Source organism: Biomphalaria glabrata, chromosome 3 (assembly GCF_947242115.1).
Source record: "Biomphalaria glabrata chromosome 3, xgBioGlab47.1, whole genome shotgun sequence".
NCBI lineage: Eukaryota > Metazoa > Mollusca > Gastropoda > Planorbidae > Biomphalaria > Biomphalaria glabrata.
Window position 1 is genome coordinate 26,595,336 of NC_074713.1, and position 24,156 is coordinate 26,619,491.

Genomic DNA, 24,156 nt, shown 5'->3' on the forward strand with positions numbered 1-24,156 from the left:
GTTGAATGTGTTTTGACATCAATTTAAAGATATTTTTTCCATGTAATTTTTCATGTCCATGTTATTGGTGGAATTGTGAAATGGAAGTTGTATTTGTTTTTGCAGCTATCTATCTCAACATAACATCCATGTCCTACATTCGACACATCACAGAAACCAGGTGTAGCAATAAGACAGGTAAGCCTCCTGTTTTGCTTTTTAGATCCCCAGTAAGGTAAAAAGACGCTTTGAGTTTTATGTAATCTCTCTGCCAGTCTGTCACGTTTTAATACCAAAAACTAAAAGCGCTATGGAAAATCGAATTTCACATTTTTGTGGCTTGCTGAGTTAAACTGCATAGCGAACAGTTTTAATTTTAAAATTATTTTTTTTTAATCTTCATAAAAATAAACCATTTTTTAAACAATATATTATATATATCTTGAAAATGAACGGCTCTTGTAATTATTGTAAAACTTTATCTCAATGTGTTTGCGAATATGGCATAAAAATAAGAAACAGAACAGTTTACTAGTTCTTCATGGGTTTAGGAATGTACAACTTTCAGGAAAATCGGTGCTGGTCTAAATTAAGCTTACAAGCCCTAACTGTATCCCAAACTGTATCCCTAACTATATCCCTACCTGTATCCCTGTGGCCCTAATTGTAGCCCTAACTGTAGCCTTAACTGTAGCCCTAATTGTAGACCTAACCAAATCTCTTCTCAGTGTTCCCAATCTCTGAATAAAATTTGAAAATCTATTTCTACGTGCTACGTTATTTTAAAAAAAAAAAACATACATTCATGTCTATTTATAGTTTACACTATCACGATACACTAGCTTTAAAAAGTCTCACTGGGAACACAGTTGTTTAGAAGTTGGCAGGTTTCAACTGTTGATCTTACTTGAAGGTAACCTAAAGATCAACTTGTTAGCGGAGTAAGACAAATTGGTTTTACTCTTTGTATCTCACGTCTGCTGCCGAAACTTAATGGCGTTTTTTTTGTTTCTTTCTCTTGTGTGTGTCAGATGAAAAGGTCGAGGGTTCCAACCTGCTGGGGGTGCCGTGTTTTGATCTCCCTTTAAACACCTTCGGGGGTGCTCAAGGTGCACTAGGTCTGGGGCTACGGGTACTGTGTGATGTGATAGTCAGATGTTAAAAGTACAAACTCCGAACTGCACCTATCGTATTTATTGTGGCGTCAGTTGGAAGAGGGGAAGAAGAGGAGGATGGCTTGTTGTTGAGGCTTCGCGAATCTGATTTTATGTCCTACGGCGCTGGATCTCCGCCGCTAGAGTTCATCCCTGAGCCTCTCCATCTTGACCTAATGAGACAATAGGAACTATACGCCCTCAATGTTGTCGTGGAACTGAAACCAATTATGATCCTTCCTGACCATGAAAAAAACAAGTTCTTTCGCTGTCTGACAATCAAATTATGAAAATGTCACCCATTCGTTTAGGCTAATAAAAAAAAAGTCATTCAATCCTGCAATGAAACATTCGATCACTCAAACACGTTCATTCACCCACCCAGGAGATAAAATAGTGCTTCATTCCCTACTCTTTGAAATGTATGAAGTTGTATATATATATATCGGTCTGGCGAGGCCTAGTAAAAAAAAAAGTAAAGTTCCCCTTTCGGACCTTGTGGGCAGATGTTGTAAAGGTCATCTGTTTCTGTGGCCTACGGTTTACGAAAGTGTCCTGTGGTCAGCACAACGAACAACCGCCTGTACTTTTCCTCAACTAATGTCAGGTACCCATTAGAGCTGGGCGGACTCAGAGGTGCCCAAAGATCCCGAGATAAAAATCCCAGTCTTCGGCAGGATTCGAACCCGGGACCCTGGTTTGGCAGTTAAGCGCTTTAGCGCTCAGCCACAGCACCTCCCAGAGAGGCCTAAAGCTAAATGTTAACAATACGTTTTAAACAGTATACAGGTGTACCTCAGTCTAAGACCACTGGGCTAGAGTCACCTAAGCAACCAGATAACACAACACAACTAATAAAAATAACGAAACGAATTTAATTTATACCACAAAACAAAACACACTTTATAATATTAATACATAAACAAAATAAAATCAATAGTAAAGTGTATAGGCTAACCCCGACCACAAAATAAACTCAATAAATCACGAAAAAAAACTCTACCAAACCTGATATATGCAAAATACAACATCTCATCTAAACCTAACAACAAATCATAAACAGCAGCAGGTTGAAACAACAGCAGAAGTAACAACTTCCTGCAGCAGCAGGAATTATCACAGGCAGTCCAAACAGAGAACTACAACAAAAAACTTTCTAAATCACGCCGCTGACCACCCACTGACCAGTGGTCCACATAGGTAAAGGCCGCAGGAACTGCAGCATCCCTTCAATTTATAGAGCCCGGTCATAACCCATATAAACCTAACATAGAAGTAGACGGAAGTGCGAGCATACAGCTTAGCACTAGCCTATAAAAGTAATTTTAAAAAATAAAAATACATTTTTAAAAAAGCTCTGGGAGCGACAGCTCACATGTAAACAAATACATGTACCAAGGCCAGATTTAAGGGAGGGAGGACGTGGCTACAGCCACAAGAAAGTGGCCCCCAGAATAGTCACAAAAACCATATTTCGACTTGTCAGCAAGTTTACATGAAATTTTTTTTTCTCGATTTTTTACAGACAATACTTTAAATATTACAGCTGGCAAATATATGTGGTGATTGTAGGGCTTTCGCCTATAGTGTGCTTGTATTCTTGTATTCTTGTACTCCGGATTTCCTTCATTGTGTAAACCCTACAAATTTACATATTTTGCTTCTAAACTATGCATATTAAATAATTGTATATTTTTAATGAAGAAAAATTTAATTTAATTCACAGGTACTCTCTTTTTTTTTTATTATGTCAGTAGTCGACCCACGGCGTAGCATACGCCGCTATTTTGCAGTGCCGCTTTAGGGCACTGCGACTTATGCGACCGCACTGGGCCCCGCACTTTCATTGGTCCCACGCTAATCCTAGGCGTAATTATTAAATTAAACCATTTTATAACTTATAAAAGATTTTCCGCGGCCTCCTGATTTACCAGGAGCTCTTGGAAATCTACTGAAATTTGCAAAATATACGTAAAAATCCTGAGAGTCTCCTGAAATTAAATAACATTTTTTGAAAACTCATAAAAATCTCCTGAAATTTAGACAAAATTTTTCATTTTGGGGTGTCATTAAATATGGAAAACGCCAATCCTACGCGCGATAAAAAAAACGGTTATTATACAATACCCGTCATTGTGGAAAGTAGCTTCTCGCCCTCAAACTAATGAAGAATTACTTGAGGTCAACAATTCTCGAAGATAGATTGAAACATTTGGTAATTCTTGCTACTGAGCGTAATCTATGTAGGAAAAAGAATTTTTATGATATACTGTATGACTTCGCTACACGCAAGGCTTATAAAGTAATTCTGTACGTGGTAAAGAATGAATAAAATGCAAAGAAGAATTTATTTTCTAATACAAACTCTTAATTTTCACTTATTATCCGTATCCTTATCCAAACTGGACCCCGCGAAATCCATTTCGCATAGGGCCCTACAATTGCTCAGTTTGGCCCAGCTATTTAGTGACGGGTGAATACTACTTGTTCTCCCCCCCCCCTCCCTTCTTTTTTTCGCCGCTAAAAATACGTGGGGTAACTCTAGTCCCACTTGCAAAAATAAAAGAATGATATTTCCATGACTTCTTGGTGGTGTCAGGAATGGCTGAACCGTGAAGAGAATTATATATAGATGCTTTATTATTATTATTAGTATATTTGTTTTATTAATAATTCGATTTTTAATAAAGCTTTAAAAAAAAAAAGTTTAGGGGCCTCCATAAAAATTATGCCCCGGGGCTTTCACATTCTTAAATCATATAGATCTATAAACTTTGGGGTTTCTTAAGAAATGGTGACACACTATGTCTATAGTAGGTAACAAGCAAAAAAAAAGGCAATTAGTTTACTTAATCAAGTAAAAGGGATGATTTTTTATAACCTTTCCTTTTTTTTTCTTCTCTTCTGACTTATAGAGCCAAGCTGGTCAAGTAGCCTTGAGCCCAAGCAGTACAAGCATGTTTCCCCTCGAACCAAGGTCATAGTTTTGAGCTACATGCGCAGTGGCTCAACTTTTTGTGGAGATCTTCTGCAGGTATTTTGTGTGTGTGTGTGTGTGTCCAATTGATACATTTTGTATGTGCAGAACTCACTTCTTTCTAAATGTTTACCACTTGAGATGAATCATTGACTGTTCGATTAGTGTAGTTGTTAAGAAGGTTTTGATTGGCTCTGGGAATCATCTGCAGGCATTTGATGATGTGTGTTTTTAAGAAAAAAAGAGACTGTGAGGTTTGGAACAGAGGTTTCTCCCCAAAATGTCATTAAACCAATCGTATTTCACTTTCAAATAGTTTCAACAATTTCTGTATATGCTATAGGGCTTTGAATAAGTGAGATGAAGCCTGGGCATATCTACAACATTGACAGGTGGTTGCAATGTTTTTATGTCAGATAATCAATGAATTATGTTCAAAACTATGTTCGAAATCCACGAGATATCTATGTGAAAGTATTTGAGAAGCTAGATCGATACTTTCATTCTCATTTTGACTAACAGATACAAAATGTTCAGACACCGTTGTAAAATATGATGCCGAGGCTTCAAATCGTTGATTTAAGAGGAGTGCAATATTCTGAGATACAGCAGCAAATATAGAACCACAATGGCACATTTTTTAGCAATGGCTGATAGTTTTTCGATGTTTTGATAAATTTGAATCAGAGATTTAAAATTAATGCTCTGAATCGTCTGCTGTCACTGAATCATCTCGTTGTCTTCCATTACATCGTCTGCTCTCACAGAATCATCTCGTTGTCTTCCATTACATCGTCTGCTCTCACAGAATCATCTCGTTGTCTTCCATTACATCGTCTGCTATCACAGAATCATCTTGTTGTCTTCCATTACATCGTCTGCTCTCACAGAATCATCTTGTTGTCTTCCATTACATCGTCTGCTCTCACAGAATCATCTTGTTGTCTTCCATTACATCGTCTGCTCTCACAGAATCATCTTGTTGTCTTCCATTACATCGTCTGCTCTCACAGAATCATCTTGTTGTCTTCCATTACATCGTCTGCTCTCACAGAATCATCTTGTTGTCTTCCATTACATCGTCTGCTCTCACAGAATCATCTTGTTGTCTTCCATTACATCGTCTGCTCTCACAGAATCATCTTGTTGTCTTCCATTACATCGTCTGCTCTCACAGAATCATCTTGTTGTCTTCCATTACATCGTCTGCTCTCACAGAATCATCTTGTTGTCTTCCATTACATCGTCTGCTCTCACAGAATCATCTTGTTGTCTTCCATTACATCGTCTGCTCTCACAGAATCATCTTGTTGTCTTCCATTACATCGTCTGCTATCACAGAATCATCTTGTTGTCTTCCATTACATCGTCTGCTCTCACAGAATCATCTTGTTGTCTTCCATTACATCGTCTGCTCTCACAGAATCATCTCGTTGTCTTCCATTACATCGTCTGCTCTCACAGAATCATCTTGTTGTCTTCCATTACATCGTCTGCTCTCACAGAATCATCTCGTTGTCTTCCATTACATCGTCTGCTGTCACTGAATCATTTCGTTGTCTTCCATTACATCGTCTGCTCTCACAGAATCATCTTGTTGTCTTCCATTACATCGTCTGCTCTCACAGAATCATCTCGTTGTCTTCCATTACATCGTCTGCTCTCACAGAATCATCTTGTTGTCTTCCATTACATCGTCTGCTCTCACAGAATCATCTTGTTGTCTTCCATTACATCGTCTGCTCTCACAGAATCATCTCGTTGTCTTCCATTACATCGTCTGCTCTCACAGAATCATCTCGTTGTCTTCCATTACATCGTCTGCTGTCACAGAATCATCTTGTTGTCTTCCATTACATCGTCTGCTGTCACTGAATCATCTTGTTGTCTTCCATTACATCGTCTGCTCTCACAGAATCATCTTGTTGTCTTCCATTACATCGTCTGCTGTCACTGAATCATCTCGTTGTCTTCCATTACATCGTCTGCTCTCACAGAATCATCTTGTTGTCTTCCATTACATCGTCTGCTATCACGAAATCAAGCCATTGTCTTCTATTATAACCTTTGTTCTCAAAGACCTGTGTTAGCATGTGTTCTACTATTGGTTCCAGTGAATGACATCAAAAGCTTGTTTCCCCAGGCTCACCCAGACGTCTTCTACGTTTACGAGCCTCTTCTCTACCTGTGGGATTACTATGTGCCAAGGAAAGACAGAAGTTTTGAGCTTAGGTAAGCTTACGAGATGATGGAGCATTCGGGTCAATGAGACATCAACAGAACAACACAATGGATATTGTGTATAAAATCTTGATGGTGAAGTAAAGGGGAAAAAACACCGAATACAAAAGAAGAAATGAAAAATTATTGTAATGTTATAGGGCAATAAGGTTATAGGGCAATAAGATTATAGGGAATGTAACCCAAAAAACAAATGAAGAAGAAATTTATGGGAAAAAAAAAATATTTGAAAAATAAGAAATATCATTTGTCATTGAAAAAAAAAATATATACAAAAATGGCTATAAGCACGACGTTCTAACAAAAAAACAACAACAACATAACAGGCATTACTACTATTTGCCAATTCTCTGCTTGATATGAATGATTCTCTGTGTGTTTTACTGTGGCTGTCATTATTTGAATTTTGGCTCATAGTTTGTTTTTTTACTTTGGTTTTCAGTTCTTGACTTTTGGTTATCAGTTTTTAAAAGCTTAGATCAACTCACTCTGTCTGTCTGATAAAAAGTTTGAACATGTTTTATTCTCCAATTTCCCATTCTCGAAACCTGACTAGACATGAATCTATAAAAAAAAAAAAAAAAAATTTATTGTTAGTGATTAATTATTTTGTTTGATATGGAAATAAGGGGAATAAATGCTACTTAATTAGAGATGTGGATGTGTGAATGGATTTAATCCCTTTTTTATTTCCCATTCTCAGATCAAGTTGAAATTTTGCATAATTATTCATAGTCCATGATGATACTCGAATCAATCCAAAAACTAACCAATTGTTTAATCATTTAGTACTAATTAATTAATTTTGTTTTTTATAGAAGAAAGACAGCTAAATCCTGTAATTTTCAGATAAATTGCAATAATTAGCGTTTTTTTTGTCCCTTAAATAAGCTTTGTTTTTTTAAAAGTCTTCTTTTTTCTATTGATGAAGAAAGTGTGTGTGGGATTGAAAAAATGCGCACACATTGTTACAGGTATTAGATTATTCATGAGTTGGTTGAGCTCTTTATCAGTTGTTCACTTCTGCCTTTCCCTCAGGTTTCGAACCAAATCATTTTGGCGCAAAACAAAAACGTTTATTCCTCCACCGCTGGACTTTCTTGACTTCATGTTTCATTGTAATATCAGCAAGTACAACACAGAATTTCTGACCAACGTCCACCACAGTCAGGACTTTGCAGGGTGTCTTCAAGGCAGGAGTAGAAGTAATATAGTCAATATGACTGAAGACTGCATAGCTGATGTAAGGAACAGGTTGGTACTGGTCTGTACTGTGTTTCTATGTCTTGGTTACATTATTTAATAATAATTTAATATATAGAGTGGTGTTAACAAACATGATGTAAGCTCAAGGCGCTGGGATAGCACTACAAACATAAACACGAGAGCTAAAATGACAAACTAATCTAAAAAAAAAAGTTTTGAACAGGTCTTAATGTTCTTCTTGAATTTGACCATGACATTTTAACCCAGTAGTGGAGGTAATATTTTTTTTCAAAATAATTTAGGATCATTCAACTCATACTTTATCCCTTACCCTAATCCCAGCAGAGTTTGGACCTACGCGAGTGTCCATTAAGGGCCCTATTTTGACCTTTTACTAAAGGAAAGTATTTTACCTAGTTGTCAGGAATGAGAGATGGCTCTTCACCCCGATCCCTCTGTTCCGAGGTTCCCCATCAACTAGTTGATCATTTAATCATTGATTCCGTGAGACATGACTCCATGAACCACATTTGGATTCCTCCTTCCTGAGGCCGAAGACGAGATCACGAGGGATTCCTACGATTTCGTACTGTGTACCGCCACTAAAAGTGAGAGGGCCATCAACACTCATATAACACCTATGAGAAACGGTGCGGTCGGATGGGACAAGCCATGGTTGTTCGCTTCATTTAGACAGAACGTATGGAGCATGCTATATGAGCATAATGTTGTTCCTGTATGTGCGTGTCTCGGCTTTTATTTTGGTGATTGGGCTGGCCACATAGCACCCTTGTTAACCTAGGAGAAGGAAACAGACTAACTTTTTATCAAAGCCCCCCACCCCTCAAATAAATCGCAAGGTCCGAAAGTGGGGACCTTTACTTTTATTTATTTTAACGTCATCTCTCTGTCAGAACACTTTAAGAACCCTTCCTCTAGTCCAAGAACCCTTCCTCTAGTCCAAGAACCTTTCTTCTAGTCCAAGAACCCTTCCTCTAGTCCAAGAACTCTTCCTCTAGTCCAAGAACCTTTCTTCTAGTCCAAGAACCCTTCTTCTAGTCCAAGAACCCTTCCTCTAGTCCAAGAACCCTTCCTCTAGTCCAAGAACCCTTCCTCTAGTCCAAGAACCCTTCCTCTAGTCCAATCATCATAAAATGGAGAGCTTAAAAAAAAAAGTAAGTCTCAACATGTTTCACTTATATTCTTCTAGATAATCTCAATGTCTTAATGTCAACCTTTCCAGATGCCAAATTGCCAGCGTAGTCTTGCAGAAGGTAGTCCGGCTGAGCATGGCTGAGGTCGACATCTATCTGCAGCGGGAACCCGCCTTGAAGATAATCCATCTGGTGCGTGACCCGCGAGGCATTCTCTTGTCACGAATGAACTTCAACAACAAGCAGTTTGGCGAGATGCATAAAAATTTTACCAGCTTTTGTCGGCGCATTCACGAAGATATCGTGATCTCTCGGGAGATATCGCACAAGCACTTAGGTGAGGGGAGAGCACTCTTTTGATCTGGTTGAAAGACTATTTCTATGTCGAAGGTGCCGCTATTACTCAGCAGACGATCGTGATTGATAGTTGTTGTTTTTTTAATTGGTCACATTTTTTGCCCTAAGCTTGCACAATCTGTTAACCACAGTTTATCTTTTCATTAATCACCAGTTTTATCACAAATATTTGGATCTTTCATGAGACACTATAGAATTTAGGTTTGCTTAGCATTCTCATACATAAAAAGATATGTTAATATGACAACTGACTATTGTATATTGCTAAAACACAGAACTAGACTTTAAAATACTAATTGGAATGTTGACCATGGTTTCACTAGTTCTGATGCTCAATTTTTACAATATTTTCATCTCTAAGTGGAAATAATTAGTCATTCCTTTTAGTTGTCGTATAAACTCTTCTGAGTCCTCTCTTTCTCTGTCTCTGACTATATACATTATTTATATACATAATATAATATAATATAATATAATACAGTAAATATATAATACAATACAATACAATATAATATATATATATATATATATATATATATAAAGAGAGAGAGAGAGAGTGAAAGATTTTGTTGCTTTTTGTTAGTTTTTTGTTTTGTTTTTTAATCCTACATTTTTTTTGTTTTATATTTTTTATTTTTTTGTTTGTGTTTGTTTTTAAACTTTCTACTTGCTTCCTCTCTTTTTTAAATAGGTAAAATTTTGACAGTCAGATACGAAGATCTGGCCCAAGAGCCCCTTCAAACGACTGAGCTTATGTACAAGTTTGTGGGTCTGACGATGCTGCCCTCTGTCCGAGACTATGTGCACAGAGTGACCCAACATGAGGCTGTGCAAGTCAACGGGAAAACGGCAGGTAAGATATGCAAGTCACGTGCAAGTCACGTGCAAGTCACGTGCACGTCACGTGGGGCAGTGCAATGATTATTATTCATAAAAGGAACTAAATATAGTTATAAAATAAAATAAAATATAAAACATATTTCAAGGGATTGTTATTGAAAGCCCCTGAGCTGTTAGACTGATTAACTTTAGCTTTTGAGCCAGGGGCGGACTGGCTATATGGGCAAACGGGCAAATGGGCCGGTACCAAATGGGCCGGTCTGGTAGCGACTAAAAAAAAAATTCAATGCAGACAACTTTAAAAAAAAGTGACAGCAGCAAGACACAAAGGCCCGAACATGTTTTCTTGTTGTTGTTGTTTTTTTAAATTATTATTACAGTTAATTTTGTTTGAAATTCAACAAGAATATAATTTTAAGAATTACACTATACACTGTACGTATTATCATTTGTAAAACGTTAGACCGTACTTTCTTCTATGCATGAGCGGCATGGCCTTCAACAGCACTTTGATGTCTTCGAGACTGTTTGGCCTGATCATTTTGCTGGTTGGCATGGGCCTTTGATGGCACTCCTATTTTTGTTTTGCTCCTTCCCTCCCCCGTCTTTTGATGGTTCCATTGAAAGTTAACGAAAAAGAGGGATGGGAGAGGTTAAGTTAGAAAACATTGATATAATGCGGCAAAAGGGGAGACAATTAGCTCTTTAACAAAACACATACACACAGCCGCGAAATTGCAAACCACAAAACTTATTCATAGCTCAATATGGGTATAAAGTTCTACTTTCTGCGATTTGAAAAGAAAGAGGAAGTTTCTTGTTTTTTATTTGTAATAAAATAGATCTCAAAATACTACACTTAAGGCTTACAAAAAAAATATTATTTAATTAAAACATAAATCAAGATCTAAATCAATTTTATACCGTTGTGATTAACGGCAAACTTATCATTATGCTTAGTATGAAGTTATTGATGATGAAAATTATTACAATAATTTATATAGCGCTGTCACATCCGATATTTAATGAAAGGAGATTTAGAATCATTTATATTTTAATGTACAAATCTCGTTTTTGAGAATGTACTAGGACGAAGTAAGAGCTTTTCACATTTAGAAGTACCTCTCTAACCGTTCTGCTTTCTCTTATCTTTTAAAGGAATATATATAGTTCGTCCATCGTAGTTCGATTATGACCACTTTGTCATCCAGGGGGATGAGGGCTTTGCACTTCTGTTTTATGTCTCCTCGTGTGGCAGGTGAGACCTATGTGAGCCCGGAATGTTCGGCCGCACACTAGGCAGGCTATTCCAACTGGAGCTAGTGTCATTGGCCTTGCTTTTCTTCTCTGGCGTTTTTTCTTCTTCCAGCTTTGTTCTCTTTTCCTCAGCAACCTGTGCGCCGGTTTTCATAGCGCGACGTCATGATGCTCTGTCATGTGCCTCTGTCTCCCAGGTGGATGGGTCTATGCTGAACGCCTTAGAGAGAAGCTTTGAGGGTGTCCCTGAAACGTTATCTTTGACCACCTTAAGAGCGCTTTCCTTCGCTTAGTTGGCCATACAAGAGTCGTTTAGGGATGCATTCTGCATACGTGTCCTGCCGATCGCAGTTGGGACTGCATCAGGGTGTGTGGATGCTTTGCAGACCCGCTCTTTGAAAGACTTCAGTATCTGATATTTTTTCTTGCCATTTGACATTAAGTATTTTTCACAGACATGTCATGTGGAAGTGATTCAGTTTCTTTGCATGTTAACTGTACACTATCCATGTTTCTGAGGCATAGAGCAATATAGAGGAGGATGACGGCTCGATAGACCCCTAGTTTTGTATTTGTGGTGATTCCACTTTAAAGGAATGGGTTGTCAGGCAGGAAAACCAATGATTTAGCATATTTTAAGTCACAGATCAACATGCATGACTTGATTGATACGTGAAATGCGTAGGACCTAATTTTTTTTTTTGAAGAAACGTCTGTAATCTATAAGTAATACCAAAAAGTTTGAAACTCATAAAGGCTGCTATTGTAGTGTTTATAGTTTTCAAACTACATACAAGTAGATCTATAAATAGAATACTATTATGTAAGCCTACGAAAGTATACATCCATTTTTCGATGCATTATCAAACTTTATATATTTTGAATAGAATTAGGCTTACACCTATGATAAAACACATGGGCGTAGCTGAGAGGGAAGGAATTCAAACCATCACTAGCCTCAGATCTCATTGTCTGAAGTGGAAAGTTTACTTACTTCCCCAGTGCAGCCAACTTAAGAATACTACAGTCACCAAATTTCATGAACGTAGCCAAAAGTGGTTTTGTGGTTTTCCCACCCCCTTCCAATACAAAAGTAAAGCATTTTACCATTTTCTACCAGTCGCTTGACTCCAGTGAATAGAAGATTTAGTTTTTGATTTTTTAGCGGAAGAGTAGCAGGCTAATTGCATTGTAGATACCTCAGAATATGCATTTTTTAAAGCTTAAAGTAACGGAAATAATGCTTGGATCTGGGGCTTCGCCCCGGACCACACTGGGGGAGCTTACGGCGCTCCCCCAGACTTCCTAGCTGTAGCTGTACCTTGGCGGTGTGTACTACCTTTCAATAATTATAGGAAGAGATTATTCTAGAGTAGAAAAAACGTTTAAAAAAATGAAAGATAAGAATGTAATGAAGATTAATTACATATACACACACATATAAATATATATAAATACATATAAATATATATAAATACATATAAATTGCGGAAGCGGTTAAACCCCTCCCCCCCACACCGAAAATATATGACATGCCATTTGTGGGCCGGTTTATATGGTAATGCCAGGGCCGATTTTGATACCTAGTCCGCCCCTGTTTTGAGCTTTGTATCAGACGGAGATTGGGATTTTGTTAATTGAGTATTTAAACTGAAGTTTGATGAGGCATACCGAGAAGAGGATACTAGCAATGGAACTAAGATGCTACAGAAAGTTCCTTGGTGTCACTTACAAAGACCGCATCACGAATGAAAAGATTACAAACAGGATATTTTACAACTATTGGACCCCACGATGTCCTGCTATCACTGTAAAAACAAAACGTAAACTCAAACTCTTTGGCCACATCACAAGGTCTTCAGGGCTGGCTAAGACCTTCTTCAGGGGACAGTACCAGGAAAAAAAGAAGAAAAAGACCGAGAAAGCGATGGGAAAACAGCTTCAAAGAATAAACAGGCCTGTCAGGGAATGAAGTTCTATCCAAGGCAAAGGACAGAGAGGGCTTGAGAAAGACGGTGGACAGATCTTGTGTGGCGCCCTCTAACAATTCAATGGCCTAAGGGAGATGTGGAGAAGAAGGAAAGCATTCTCCCAGAGACCACTTTCCTCCACGTGACCACAAAAAGAGATTTGAACAAAACGGTACTGATCATGTTCTCTTCTTCTTCTTCTTCTTGGAACTCTATGCCAGCAAAAGTGAACAAGAGCTCTCTTTCACCTGCCTGAATGAGAACAGTGTAAACTGTTCTGTCTGACGGGTGGGTCAGACTCGTGGTAAGAGGCCGCGTACACTAAGACCCTCGCCATTTTCCTTTTCTATACCAGGCTAACCGTGCGGGACACGCCATTGATGTAACCGCTCCTTGAGGAACAGCGCCTGGATTGTGACAAGGTTGTTGGAGCTTTTTTACAACTCCGCGCAGTGCAATGAGGATGCTCTCGCACCCCTTTAGGCACCCCCACGGGAGTCTTGTTTAGCTACCCTTTGGCCTAATCGTTTCCTCCTACGATCGTTTCCACCCGGGCGCCACTATGAGGCAGGGTAGCATGCCCGGGCGCCACTATGAGGCAGGGTAGCATGCCCGGGCGCCACTATGAGGCAGGGTAGCATGCCGGGCGCCACTATGAGGCAGGGTAGCATGCCCGGGCGCCACTATGAGGCAGGGTAGCATGCCCGGGCGCCACTATGAGGCAGGGTAGCATGCCCGGGCGCCACTATGAGGCAGGGTAGCATGCCCGGGTCATCATATTATAAAAGCGCAATTTAAAACAATAATAATGGTGGTGGCGAGTGATTGAAGGAAAGTCACAAAATACTACTACACGTCAATTTTTTTTTCTTTGTTATTCCCCAGCGAAACAAACTTCTCGTCAAGATCCCTTCCTTACAGCCAATCGCTGGCGCCTGGAGCTTCCTTTCTCTCTAGTCCAGCAAGTAGATGAGAGCTGCAGGGATGTGCTGACCAGTATGGGCTACCTGACATTCTCACGCGAAAACCAACTGAGAGACATCACTCTACCAGCCAGGCTCCAAAACTATGGATATGGATTGATGACCGCATAATGATCGCTTCCTGAAAATGTTTATGCCCTTTAGTGTCTTCACATTTGTAAAGGTTGATTACAAAGATATCAAAGAAATGTGGTGAATGTGAAATCAAATCAATGTGATATAGTGATATATGCGTGTAACACAAATTTTCACAATGTCAAAGGAGACTTTGAGACAATGGAAATGGCCAAGGCTTAAACTAGAATTGGTGTACAAGCATAGGCAAAGTAACAAAAAATACTTATTTTGTAACAGAACATGTTCTTAGAACATACACAAATTGCCTTTAAGAGTCTTGGTACAAACAAAAATGTTATGTCACGTGATCACGTTGCTTAAAAAGCTACCTGCCTAATGATTGTCATCATTGGAGAGAGATGACGTGACACTAGCAGACCAAAACTAAAACATGACGTAAAACTAATAGAACTGGCCTTATACAAACAGAAATGACTTAGCACTAGCAGGGATGATTTAACAATGACAGACATGACTTGTCACTAACAGAATTGACTTTGCACTTACATAGCTCTGTAAGCCTTGAGCCTTAATGGCGGTCCAAGACTTGCATCACAGCCAAATAAGAGAAAGTTTGCTTCTCCTAAGACCAATCTTTCACTATTGACTACTGTACACAAAGTGTGTGTAGATTGAATTGAAACAAAATTCCGCACAAACTGCAAATGTATGTCAAGGTTAAGCATTGTGGTCCTTAATATTTTATTTATCTAATAGGCTTTGCGAGATGTTACCTACACCAAGAAATTCACTTCTTTTTTTAATTACCTAATTTAAAAAATAAAATTTTGTGTCTCTGATTCAAACTAGTTTTGGTTGTTTAAATCAAGGCCAACAAGAATTCTACTTTCCCCAACTAAAGTCAGGTATCCATTAGAGTAGGGTGGACTCCCGAAATTCAAAATCCCAGTCTTCATTGAGATTCGAACCCAGGACCCCAGGTTTGGAAGCCGAGTGCTGAACCACTCAGCCACCGTGCCCCCCCCCCCCCCCCATAGATCGAAAGGTCTGAAAGGGGAAACTTTACTTTTTTTTTACTTTACTAAAAGAATTGTTATTCAACTCTCCTATAAACTAGCAGCAATAATAGAGACCATCATAAATCCTTAATCTTTGTACAATTTAATAATATTCTTTAATGAGAAGTCCAAAATACAATAAGTACCATACTATTTATACCTTTTCAAAAATAGGTGTAGGCAATAAAACTCTCCCAAGCCTGGCATTGTGACCAGTCTTTTGTATTTGTTCAGATTTCTATGAAAGAAATGTTCTTTTGGTCATTTCCTTTAAAAACAAATCATGTGCATTTTAAATGATTATAATATTGTTTATAAATAAATCAGAAATTGTATGTGAAAGATGAACTATTTGTCTTGTATTCATTCCACACATTTGACATTATTTTTTTTTATTTCAACTTTTGTGCTTAATAAAGAATACATAAATCAGTCAAAGAAGTTCCTTTTTTCTTCCTTTTTTAATTCCATTAAACGCTTATATACTTTAGTTTCTTTTAAATAGCAGTTGTTAGACACCTTATTTATAGTTTAGTTATTTAGCGATGCACCATGGAAGACTCATATTGAACGGGACTAGTGACGCTTGGGATATTTTGTGTTAGAGACCGGAAAATCAGTTAGCGATAGAATCCTCTAGGGTAACGACGTGTTTAGTTGACAGAGACTTTTATTGTGGCCTTTTCTTAGAATAAACATAGGATAAATTGTTCATCAGCGTTGACTACATCTCTTTACTTGTTAAATAGATGTGTTGTTCATTCTGTATTGTTGATCAACTACACTGAATACACCCGAACAATAAAACTCAAACGCTTGCAGAGTAATTGGTTGAAATTCAAGTCATCTAGAGTTGACCTCAAGACAGCCTGAACAAGCAACATCACACAGTAGCGTCTAGTAGTAACTGTTTGCAGTCAGTGGTAGCCTACAAGTGAACAGAAGAAATTCAAAGTAGCTATTTACAACTGCAGTTAGCAGAAGTAACCAATACTCATTTCTTCCTAATCAGAAACCCCATTGGTAACCAACCATGCTGAGATTGCTCCCTTAAAGCACGTGAAAGGAAGCAGGCAGTGAATTTTAAGGTCGTCTTGCCCCCGTACAAGGACAGCCCTAGCGCCGCACACACGAACCAGTTTTCTCTTTTTCAAATCCTTGTCTCTTTCGCCCTTCATGCATAACGCGACATTCATAAAGAATGTGGTCTATTGTCTCAACGCGACATTCATAAAGAATGTGGTCTATTGTCTCAACGCGACATTCATAAAGAATGTGGTCTATTGTCTCAACGTCCTCTTCCAGTTGTATCCTTAAAATCTCCCAGCCTGAGCGTGTGTAGAGGATGGACAAAGATTCAGGACAAGCCTTATTAGTAGCCTATAATTATTAGGCTATTATTATTATTATTATTATACTATTAAAGTGATTCGAAGTTCCAGAATAACAACTTTCTATTCTTGTTATAAGGATCTCAGTTTTGAGTTGACACTTGATAGTTTCTATCTCCGGCACAACGAAGGTGTTGGAGTGTTTAAAGAAAGAACTATTCGAAATTCAGAAACACATTGTCTGATCAACACAATCACATCGTAACATCATCCAAGACATCGTTGTCATCCGGCACTATAAAGACATCGTGCCATTTAATTAGCATGTCAATGTATGTATAGTGTTTGTGTGGAGGTCTTTTTGAAATGTGTCACTAGTTATTTCTGTTAATATGAACAATATTTCTTTTCAAAGCCTTGCTTATATTGAGTGATATTAAATCTTTTTTTTTTAATTACTCATGTAATTAATTTTTAATTTAATCATTTAGACCTACTTACAGACCATATAGGTTTGTTGTCCATTAAGGATAAACCGTTTGGTTATTAAGTGGACCTTACTTTTTAAGTGTGGGACATGGTCAATTAGACTTGGTCAAGTCAGTGGATATAGTTCGTCATCTTATTGGTCATTTTCGTTGACCTTTATTTTGGATGGAACTTAAGATAGGTATACTACGTTATCATCCTGTCTTGCGACTTGTATCTGCTATCTTGCATGTAGTCGCTTTGGGTAGAAAGCACGGTTCAGTCACTGCCATATCTCGCATTATTGCAAGACTTATCTCCCGTTACCTGATTCATTTTACATCAAAATTAATTCATTACGACTAATAGAGTTTTTAATCGATTCATCTGTTGTTATCGACAATGAGTAATTGGTGGGATGTGAGGCCGAGAGGCCACAGTAGGCCTACGCTTGAACGTGGCTACCTATCAAGGGAGCTCGAGGTTCGACACCCGACTCGAGCTAAGTTGTGTTTACTGAGTGCCTAAAGGAAATATTTGGATCAGATAGAAGGAGTAAGTTGATATAAGCTCTGTTGAAATTAAAAACAATAAATAAATAAATTAAAAACAATAAATAAATAAATTAAAAACAATAAATAAATAAATTAAAAACAATAAATAAATTAATTAAAAACAATAAATAAATTAATTAAAAACAATAAATAAATCAATTAAAAACAATAAATAAATCAATTAAAAACAATAAATAAATTAATTAAAAACAATAAATAAATAAATTAAAAGCAATAAATAAATACATTAAAAACAATAAATAAATACATTAAAAACAATAAATAAATACATTAAAAACAATAAATAAATAATCCCTTTAAAAAAAAAAACGTAGTTGTAGCAATTAGTTTTGATCAGTCGTGGATGTAAATATAAAATAGATCAAGACAAAAAATAATAAATCGCGATTACAAATATTTTTACGGGCCCGTAAGGGGAAAAGCCGCTATTAGGTTTGTGCAAAATGTCCGTCGCTGTCACACTCAGATCTCGAAAACTAGAAGAGAAATGAAATAGGCCTATATTATTTCACCAAGCGATTTAGCTTGAAAAGTTTAGGTGCAACGGCTACTTTTGGTTTTCTAAAAGCAAACCGTTTAATTTATAAAATTAATTATGCAAGCGATTTTTTCATAAAAATTCTCCAATTCTAAAACAATTACGAAAATGTAAGGGAGGCAATGTTACAATATGTTAACAAAGTAGCTATCTATTTTGCGTATTTTAAGTATCACAAAGTCGAATATATTTATAAAATGTACAAGAAATGTTCACAACAAATATTTTTTTTTTTCTATAATAGTTAAATGTGTTTTTTTCTGGTTGATTTGATTTGATTTTGATTTTAGGCACATCGGCACAATTTAGGCCATGTCGTGCCTGCAGTCCCTTAAGGACTACTCTAGCTGATAAAATTATAAGTAAACATTTATGTTTGTTTACAAAGGCTAAGAATGTACTTTGTATGTAAATATCACGCACATTTTTTTTAATGGACTTATTATGCAGCGACTTTCGTACACTAGCGTGACAAGCATCTGCAAGCCATGGTGCTATCAGTTCCCTTCAAAATTTAAAAAATAATAAGATTTTATTTATTTTCTGTTTAATGCCCCCATCAGAATAAAAGAGGCTTGTTTTGTCGGTCGGTCGGTCTGTCCGTCACGTTTAAATAAAAAAAAAACTCTATAAGCTATTGAAAATCTGATTTACTCTTTAAGTATCTATAGTTGATTGTTCCGAATGTTTTTGTGCAAAACTAATCACGGCCAACGAAAGTTTGTTTGCTCTTCTAACCTATATTACATTTAATTTTCATGCTTAAACGTTGCAAAAACACATCATCAATTATATGTTGTTCCGGTTTTTTTTTATGTAAATAGCATATATATAAATGCTAAATCAAAATCTCTATACTGACTGTAAAATTAACTGTAAAAATGTTCCGGATATTTATTGTTTTATAAAAAATGAATTATGTCAAATGATTGTTTGAAATCGCATAATTGACTAATAATACACTTATATTCTTTGACAATACGTTACTATAGTTTAATTATCGATATCAAATTGTTCCGTATTTTCATCTTAAAAAAAAATATTCAAAAATATCGACAATAGGTTGTTCAGGATTTTTTAAAAAAGAAAGTAATTTACTAGAAACGATTATTGAAAATCTCTTTTTAAACTTATTTTACATTTAATTTTCTTGCTGAAACCTAACAAAGTTTTTTAATCGTCGCGAAAAATTTCCGAATTTTATATGAAAAATCTACTAACGCCAAATAACTGTCTTCTAATTAATAAAACAAATAAGCTTCGCAATTACGAAAAAATGTTATTCCGGATTTTTTATGAAAAAATATTTTAACTCTATTTTTATGTAAAATCTCACTTCCCTCTTACAGTACATTTAATTTTCTAGCTAAAACGTTACAAAATCTAATTATCGTTAATATTATGTCCCGATTTTTAAGGAAAACAACTTCCAAACACCAAAGTATGGTATGAAAATCTCTCCACAGGGCTGTGGTACATCTTATTTTTATACAAGACCATACCAAAAGCTTAATTAACGTTATTACATTTATCTGGAATTCTCTTTTTCTCTTACTATTTATACAAACATCCGGAGCAATCTATTATATATACTTAAATCTATTGCGTTCATACTTAAAACTATTTCGATGTTTCGAAACGAAAATTTAAGGTTAATCACATTTTCAATAGCTTTTAGTTCTTTTTTTTATATTAACATGACGGACAGACTGATTGACAGACAAAACGCACAAAAAATGCGGCTTTTATCCTCTTTAAATAAATTCTATTAGAACTCAGTGCACCAATGTCGTTAAATAACTCGTGTTAATAAAGACATTTTTTGGTACTATCCCATTGTGACGTAATGGATTTCTTTTCTTTTGACGTCATATGAATGGATTCTTTACATGTAGTGCTAAAAAACTCGGTGCACCAATGTCTATGAACCCTCGAAAAATTGTTCGTATTGATGAAGGCATTTTTTAGTCTAACTAGGCCGTGTGACGTAGTGGATATTTTAAATTTCCTTTGACGTCATATGGAGTTAATTCATTAAATGAAATGCTAAAAGAACTCACTCGGTGCACCAATGTCTATGAACACTCGATAACTTGCTGGTATTGATGTAGGCATTTTTTTAGTCTAACTAGGCCGTGTGACGTAGTGGATTTTCTTCCTTTGGCGTCATATGGAATTAATTCTTTAAATGAAATGCTAAACATTATTTATTACATATTACATCTAAATTTTTCCAAATTTGTATTTTAGATCTAGATCTAGTAGATATAGATCTTATGAGTGCTAAATCAGAAGTTTAGTTTAGGTAGATCTACATCCTCATTCTAATTCCATTTAAATGAAAATGCCAATGGCTCTGTTGTTAACTGTGCTGAGACATCAAACTAGGGCTACAAGATATCGATTATTTTCTTCTTTTTTACAATTAGAAATCAATGCTGAAAGATTATCTAAAATCGCTCGTCTGGCATATACATATCCGGTAGATGTGATGCCGTAATGTGGAATATATCTCTTTTATCAATAATAGGCTATTAGTTTGTTATTAAGTTAACAGCAATGTCTGGTTGTGCGGTTAGCGTGCTGGACTGATTATCTCGACGGTCCCGGGTTCATACCCAGCTCGCTGCCATCCCCCGTCGTCCAGCGGGAGGTTTGGACAAGGAAGTTAATTATCTTTAATTTTGAAAGAACATCCGAAACATGTAATACAGAAAAAAAAAATACAACGGCAAATAAATCTTTGAAATATTATTACTTTTGACAATCAAATTAAAATCACGTCTTGAATATTCCTTACGAATAGGTGGATCCGACAAGGATCCGCCTCTGACACAAACTCTCTATGTAATCTTGTTACCAATTGATTTTATTTAGCGCGATTTCATGTTTTTAGCTTTTTTTTTGCGCTATGACCGTTTCACTTGTCTAGACCAGTTAGAAAGGGATGGGGGAAGGAGGGGGGGGGGGGGGAGTAAGTATCGCTTTTTAAAAGCCTTTATAAAAATATAGATCTCAGTAGGGATAAGGATAATAAGTGAAAATTAAGATTTTGTATTAGAAAATAAATTCATCTTTGCATATTATTCATTCTTTACTAAGTACAAATTCACGATCAAATTAAGTTGACCTACTTTACGAGCTTTGCGTGTATCGAAGTCATCTATACAATAAAGTAGAATGTGAGGTGTATGTATATATATATGTATGTGACTTATAGACACCAAAACCGCTTGACCAATCTTGATAAAACTTGGCAGGAATGTTTCTTGGGTACCAACTTAGACCGTAGTGTATGTATTGTAGCCCTAAAACAAACTTAAGACCCTAAAAAAAAATAAAGTTGTCCGACTCTATTACAGCTATAGTATTTTATGAATCTAGGCCATGTCTACAATGTTGACATGAGAAAAGATCGAAAGGATTTAGACCTAGATCTAATTTTAAGAAATACACTTTGCGCAGATAGTTTTTTTACTTTGACACATGAAAATACAAAAGAAGATCCATTGATTTCATTATATAATAAAATTAACCTTAAATTTTGTGTTTCAAAAGCATTTTTACATAATTAGTTCCTTATATCTGTGACTACAGATTTCCTGACGAACATTCTTTCATTAGACGATACCGTAATGAATCGCATACTAAAAATTAATTCGTTTAATTGTTTACTTTATAATTCCATCCCTAGATCTAAAACTCTAATTCAACTCTAAGATGATAAAACTTCTCTTCGCACAGATAGTTTTATACTTTAATACATGAACATACTAATTATAGTCCATTCATTTCATATTTTGATCAAATAAACATTCAAATTTGGTTTTCTAAAGCATTATTTTTACAAAAGCTTCGAAGCCGAGTTGAGATAGCCCTAGATGATAGATCTATAGTCATTCATGAATCGCGTACTAAAAATTATTTCGTTTAATTGTTCACTTTATAATCCCATTCATTTAACAAAGATATCGCTCTTTTCGTTTTTAATAGATATGAATGTATTGGCTTCGGGTAAACCCATTTTTCGCAAAACTAATTTTATTTTCGTAGCGAAAGAGACAAAAACTTGAAAGGATCATTAGCTAAGTTTAACATACATCTAAATCCAATCCACTACATTAGTAAACACAAACTTAGACCCGCAGGCCGCGGGTAATGTCAGGCTAGTATCATCTAAATTTGATTAATGCCGTTTTATTTTTTAAATCGCGCGTAGGATTGGCATTTTTCATATTGAATGACACCCCAAAATGACAATTTTGTCTATATTTCAGATTTGTATGAATTTTCAGATTTTAATATTAACAATTTCAGAGTTCCAGGACTTTTTCGTATATTTTGCAATTTCAGGAGATTTCCAAGGGCTCATGGAAAATCAGGAGACCTCTGGAATATACGTTGTTAGAGTGTTACCTTAATAATTTACACTTAGACTTAGCGCGGGGCCTATATTACTATGTAGCCAGGTAGCAGCAGCAGACCTAATGTAACTTAACAATGAGTTACTATAACCTGTCAGTATTGAGATCTATACACAAGGTCCTGAAGAGAAACTAGATCATCACTTCAGATTGCACATCTTGTATCACCCAAACAAAAGTCACTTGATAATCAGAGAAATTAGAAACAAAACTTTGGTTTGTACAAAATATTTATATGTACACATAACATTCAATATTTAGCAAAACATTCAGAAAATAGAGAAATGTGTACATACAGTTTCTTTGAATATACACTTCTCACCCAGGACACATATATAGAAAAACATCTCTAGAGGATATCAATGTTTGTGATGGAAATACAACGTGTGTATGAACTATGTTTTGAAGAAAGAGCAGCTAAACATCTTAATTCCTAAGATGCACACAGATTTGCATTCACTAATGGGAATACCTGTTCTAGGTTTTTTATTCATTTGTTCACAAAGGATTTTTTGGTTTGTGTAGAACAAAATGTCATTACTATAGTTGGTCAATACACAATAGAAAGTGAGCCATCTTGTCCAATCTAGTGTTGGTCTACTCAAATGGTGAAACATTTTGCATAGCAGCATCAACATACTAGTTGGAGAAACTATGAATTTAAAATCATTACAAAAAAATGTTAATTCTCCAGTCCACTCCCAATCTTAGACACTACAGATAATGCATACAAAGAAGGCAATGATCTTATTATGCACACAAAAATATGATGGGAATTTGGCCTCAATGCTTTAAGGCAGTGATGCCCAAAATACGGCCCACGGGCCACATCCGGCCCACCAAAAACACCAGCATAAAGTGTATAAAATCATCTTTCCACAGAAAAAGTTTGGAAAAAAATCTTTCTCCTTCGTTAGGGTAAATGGATTAGTACCGAAAAGCTTACATAATTGTTTTATAAAGAAAGGCTAACTCTTTTTACAGAACATAATAAACAGATTTGTGAAACTCATGAATTTAATGTAAGCACTAGATTCACGGGTTTCTAATAAAAATGTTTTTTTTTCTTTTTTACTTTTTTGTTGATGCGACACAAGTGTTGGAAATTAAAATGGCCCGCTGGCTGATTAAGGTTGAGCATCACTGCTTTATGGTAACAAACAAACTTTCATGCAGGACCACAAGACTATGCAACAGAGAGATTGATACAGAATGAACTGAGTTGCTAGAGATATTTTAAAACAACAACACTTAATGACAGTCTCTAGGCCCGGGCATCTTCCTGGGGGACATAATTTCTGAGCCCATCTGTCATGTCTAAGTGTGGCATTAGCTTGTGAGGAACATTCAGTACAGCTATAGGACATCTCCAACTGAATGTCATGAAGTTTCCTTACAGCTTATTGAGAGCTAAATATATATAGCACAAGAAGATGCGAGTCATCACATTAACTTTGGACTGATCTTTAAATAGTTGCAGATCCACCAAACAAAAACTATTGTAAATTGTCTATGAAAATAAACACCAAATATATTGTGTACATGTAAACATTTTCAAACTCACCC

The 24,156-nt window shown here is 36.3% G+C and overlaps 1 protein-coding gene across 1 annotated transcript in view; it reads left to right on the forward strand.

The window, feature by feature from the left end:
* The window catches only part of LOC106057077 (carbohydrate sulfotransferase 5-like), a 53,127-nt gene extending 37,441 nt beyond the window's left edge, over positions 1 to 15,686 (forward strand). Inside the window, exons 3-9 of the mRNA XM_056024273.1 lie at positions 106 to 177; positions 4,049 to 4,167; positions 6,254 to 6,342; positions 7,390 to 7,605; positions 8,801 to 9,048; positions 9,760 to 9,921; positions 14,021 to 15,686. Of these exons, the coding sequence (XP_055880248.1) occupies positions 106 to 177; positions 4,049 to 4,167; positions 6,254 to 6,342; positions 7,390 to 7,605; positions 8,801 to 9,048; positions 9,760 to 9,921; positions 14,021 to 14,229 (1,115 nt within the window). The 3' untranslated portion in view covers positions 14,230 to 15,686. The remainder of the gene's footprint in view (positions 1 to 105; positions 178 to 4,048; positions 4,168 to 6,253; positions 6,343 to 7,389; positions 7,606 to 8,800; positions 9,049 to 9,759; positions 9,922 to 14,020) is intronic.
* The last annotated feature ends 8,470 nt before the right edge of the window (positions 15,687 to 24,156 follow it).